General features: G+C 49.3%; 1 protein-coding gene across 1 annotated transcript in view; it reads right to left on the bottom strand.

Moving 5' to 3' along the window:
- foxj1a (forkhead box J1a) overlaps window positions 1-249 on the bottom strand; it is a 7,047-nt gene extending 6,798 nt beyond the window's left edge. The window contains 1 exon segment of the mRNA XM_031561085.2: window positions 1-249. This exon segment is cut by the window's left edge and continues 497 nt beyond it. Within this exon segment, the coding sequence (XP_031416945.1) occupies window positions 1-178 (178 nt within the window). The 5' untranslated portion in view covers window positions 179-249.
- Window positions 250-5,000: the final 4,751 nt, after the last annotated feature.

Below are 5,000 nucleotides of genomic sequence, written 5' to 3'. Positions count from 1 at the left end.
AGGGGGCGCTCTCCTGCGGACTAGAGTTCCAGGGTGGTGGGCTCAGGCTCTGGTTCTGGTGCTGGTTCTGGGTGGGGTGCTGGTCCAACTCCTCTGCCTGAGCGGCCGCCGTCACCACCTCCTCCTCCAGCCCGATGGAACCTTCGGCCCAGAGCTCCATGCAACCCATGGACAGCATGCTCCCCGCTCTCCTCTGTGTTCCTCTCTCTCTCCTCCTCTCTTTCCCCCTCTTATTCTTCCTTCTCTCTCTCTCTCTTCCCCCGCTCCCCGCTCTCCTCTGTGTTCCTCTCTCTCTCCCCCTCTCTTTCCCTCTCTCTCTTTTCTTTCCTTCTCTCTCTTTTTCCCTGTCTCTCTTTCCCCCTCTCTCTTTTCCTTCCTTCTCTCTCTCTCTCCTCCTCTCTTTCCCCCTCTTATTCCCCCTCTCTCTTTTCTTTCCTTCTCTCTCTCTCTCTTTCCCCCTCTCTTTGCCCCTCTCTCTTTTCTTTCCTTCTCTCTCTCTCTCTTCCCCCGCTCTCCTCTGTCCCCTCTGTGTTCCTCTCTCTCCTCCTCTCTTTCCCCCTCTCTCTTTTCTTTCCTTCTCTCTCTTTCTTTTCCTTCCTTCTCTCTCTCTCTCTCCTCCTCTCTTTCCCCCTCTCTCTTTTCTTTCCTTCTCTCTCTTTCTTTTCCTTCCTTCTCTCTCTCTCTGTCTTCCTCTCTTTCCCCCTCTCTCTTTTCCTTCCTTATCTCTCCCCCCTCTCTGTTTCCTTGTCTCTCTTTTCTTTCTCTCTCTCCCTCTACCCCTCTCTCTTTCCCCCGTCTCTCTTTCCCTTCTTCTCTCTCTCTCTCTCTCTCTCTCCTTAGTGCCCTCCGTGTCCCACGCCCAGCCTGGGGAATACACAAACAGAAAAGGCCATTTAAATAGAGTGAAACGTGTCCATAGAGACGCAAGCGTCGCGAGTGTGAACTTGCGAGCCGAGCCCACGAACGAGGAAAAGCTACACTGCAATGTAATGCGCGCGCTGGCCCGCGCCGAAACTAAATAATAGATTGTGGATTCGGAAAGGAGCACGGGTGCGCATAACATAACGGCCTTCTTGGCTTTAAAAAAAAAAAAGAAGGAATTAAGGTTTTAATCGAATTCCAGTGAGCTAGAATAAAAGGCCGTTCTCTACAGTAGGGCAACAGGCTCGTGAATGTGAGCCGCGGGGGGTCAGGTCGCTGACGCACTTGAGAGGTCACAGAACTTTCGTGAAAAAGTCCCCGGCTGCCTCGAGACTCGGAGCGTTTGGCCAACGCGAGCCAACTGACGCGGATAAAACGCAGCTCGACAGAAATTACGAGAAATACATGATGACATTGCAAAACAACGGCCATATCAACCACTTTATAACTGTCGTAATATATCTGTAGTGACTTATCTGGTTACATTAATATCTTTATTAGGCTACAAATTGAAAGGAAATTAAAATGGAAAATTGAAATTGTTATCTGTACATTTTATTGAAGTCATTATTTTAATTTAAGTACAATTGCAAAGTGTATCATTTTGAATAGTATAGTAGGCTAGCCAATAATATAGAGACAGGAAGAGAAACGTATTAAAGATATTAAACTAAAAAAAGGGAAAGAAAAACTGGGCCAAGTGAAGACCCAAGTAGTTAAATTACAATGAATGAACCAAATAGCCTATTATTTGAGTTGAAACGTATAAATATCATTAATACAGCGTAAGACACCTGTTACATTACGATTTAACCAATAAATGAAGTAGTAGGCCAACATTAACTCACCTTTCGTAAAAAATAGGCTAAACCCTGATGAAGGAATGTAAAATCATCCGAGTTTAGCAGCCTGCAGATGTGAAATTCCGAAAGATAACTTCTTTCGCGCTCTGATGCGCGCTTCTTGGTTCCAGGTTTGTAAGTAGGTCCTTGTAACGGTGGCAGCAGCGAGGGCTTCGTCCCGGGGGGGCAGTTTAATACCTGGAGCAGGAGGTTTGTCCGGCAACCATAGAAACGCTACACCCCCTTGTAAACAGCTTCCCGTTCTTCCATTGGTCTGGTGGTTGCTATAGTGCCTCATTTTTAATCACTCTCTCTCTCTCTCTCCCTCAGGTTTGTTCGTCACGCAAGCCAATTCTGTCTGGTTCCCGAAAAGGGAGTGAGAGAGAAGAGACGGGAGGATTTTTCGCTTTTTAAAGCCCCCTTTCAAAAAGCCGCAGGACACTTTACCCGCACGGGTTGGCCAGCGGAGGTTATTCAAGAAGAAAAAAAATCGCTTTCCCGTGCAAGAATGTCAAACACAGAATAGAGAAGTTCAACAATTGCCCAGGCGGGTTGGCTCGCCTCCTGTAACGTTTATGGCAACAGGGTAAACAACAAAAACAATTACCAAGTGGCCGTTTTAAATACTCATTCTTTTTCCTCCTGAGTTTTAATTGTGGTCCTTGACTTGGGTCAGGTTTTGAAACCGTTATTTGGGTTGTCTAAAACTAACTTGTCAGGAATAAGTGTTTTCCCACTGAAGCATAGCCTGTTTTAATTAATGTCAAGAGTTTAAACGAGCCTTCAGCAGCAGGTGAAGTAGGCTATACGCGCGCTTCCCGCTCAGCTACCCGCGCGGAGCGGCAGGTGTCAAAGCGCGAGACAGACTGTACCTCGCGCAGAGGGAAAGGGGGCGCTCGCGACGAAGAAGAAGAGCTTTTATGGTGTTTTATTGCCTTTGAGGAGGGCTTCAGGAAACCACTCAGCCACACTAATGGAGCCTTCAAGAGGCCAGCGCTTTGTGTCTTCCAACTCCACGTCTCTTTTTTTTTTTCCCCTTTCCCCCTTTTTTTGGATTAACGAAATTACATTCCTTCACAAACCACGGAAGGTTCTCTATGCGAGGGTGCTGCTTTTGTCAAAAGAACAACCGACTCAGGACAGGTTTCGGGCTGATTGCCATGAACACAAACTAGAATTCATAAACTAGATAAGACTTGGATGACATCCTGAAGGGCCTGTCACCACTCACCAAAATATATTTCTATATTTGTCTGCAGTGTTAGAAAACTCAGGTTGCTTGCCGACAGACAGTGCATTTAAACATTTTCACACCATCTCCCACTGACACGTCCTTGCAGAGAACAAGAGACACTCAATGGAAATGCATACAGGCTGGGGAAACAGGGTGAGAAGACAGAGCGATACTGCAGAGGGAGGGGAAAGAGACTGACTAGGAGAAAGAGAAGAGAACAGTCTGCAGGAGAGAGAGAAAGAGAGTGGGATGAGAACAGTCTGCAGGAGGGAGAGAGAGACTGCAGAGGGAGGGGAAGAGAGAGGGGAAGAGAACAGTCTGGAGAAGGTAGAGAGAGGGGAAGAGAACAGTCTGCAGGAGGGATGAGAACAGACGGCAGGAGGTAGAGAGAGACTGCAGAGAGAGGAGAAGAGAACAGTCTGCAGGAGGGAGAGAGAGATGGGAAGAGAGGGGGGAAGAGAGAGGGGAAGAGAACAGTCTGGAGGAGCGAGAGAGAGACTGCAGAGAGAGAGAGGGGATGAGAGAGGAGAAGAGAACAGTCTGGAGGAGGGAGAGAGAGGGGAAGAGAGAGAGAGGGGAAGAGTACAGTCTGCAGGAGGGAGAGAGAGACTGCAGAGAGGGGGAAGAGAGAGGGGAAGAGAACAGTCTGGAGGAGCGAGAGAGAGACTGCAGAGAGAGAGGGGATGAGAGAGGAGAAGAGAACAGTCTGGAGGAGGGAGAGAGAGGGGAAGAGAGAGAGAGGGGAAGAGTACAGTCTGCAGGAGGGAGAGAGAGACTGCAGAGAGGGGATGAGGGAGGGGAAGAGAACAGTCTGGAGGAGGTAGAGAGAGGAGAAGAGAATAGTCTGGAGGAGGGAGAGAGAGAGACTGCAGAGAGAGGAGGAGGAGAGAAGCCGGGAGGAGGTCAGGAGAACAGTCTGCATCTGTGGAGCACTTTGTCCCGTGGGCACGGAGGGTCGCTGACGGGCACTGAGGGTTGCTGACGGGCACTGAGGGTTGCTATGGGTTACTGAGGGTTGCTAAGGGGCACTGACGGGCACTGACGGGCACTGACGGGCACTGACGGGCACTGACTGGCGCTGAGGGTCGCTGACGGGCACTGAGGGTTGCTGACGGGCACTGAGGGTTGCTAAGGGTCGCTGAGGGTTGCTAAGGGGCACTGAGGGTCGCTGAGGGGCATGGAGGGGCACTCAGACACAGAATCAGCTCCCAGACGGGCCTCGTTGTTCTGGGAACGCGTCAGGGCAGACCCGATTACTGTGGTGGCCCTATAGGACTGCCCTCTCTCTTCCCAAGCTCACACACACACACACACACAAACACACACACACACACACACACACAGCACAAACACACACACAAACACCCTGGAGCTGGAAGTTATTGCATACACACACACATGGAGATGTCAAACATGCATACACACACACACACACACACACACACAGTGTGAGAGAGAGAGAGAGGGGGAGAGAGAGAAAGAGAGAGAGGGAGAGAGGGAGAGAGAGAGGGGGAGAGAGAGAGACAGAGAGAGAGAGGGAGAGAGGGAGAGAGAGAGAGGGAGAGAGAGGGAGGGAGAGAGAGAGAGAGAGAGAGGGAGAGAGAGAGAGGGAGAGAGAGAGAGAAAGAGAGAGAGAGAGAGACTGCAGAACACATAGAAACACCTCAGATAAATATCACCTTTCAGGCCATTACCACTTCTAAACAAAAGTACAAATCAAATAAATCAACCTAGCCTAAACACACCCACATTGACGTGTGTCCTTACCCACACACAGCGGCTGGCAACTGTTGTAATATTAAAGAGACGCCAGTAGAGGGCGCCTGGTGAGCACTTTTGAACTTGAGTCTGCAGCCTGAGATGGAAGTAAGTGCATCAGGTGGCGATGAGATAGTTACGAATCTGGTGCATTCGGGTTGTCGTGTGAAGAACTGTATTATTAGTTTCATGTTAAATCATTATTAGCACAAAGCCAGTGTGTTTCATGTTAAATCATTATTACC

The sequence above is a fragment of the Clupea harengus genome, chromosome 23 (genome assembly GCF_900700415.2).
Source record: "Clupea harengus chromosome 23, Ch_v2.0.2, whole genome shotgun sequence".
NCBI lineage: Eukaryota > Metazoa > Chordata > Actinopteri > Clupeiformes > Clupeidae > Clupea > Clupea harengus.
Note: the sequence above shows the minus strand (reverse complement) of the source record. Positions and strands in the feature narration are given on the sequence as shown.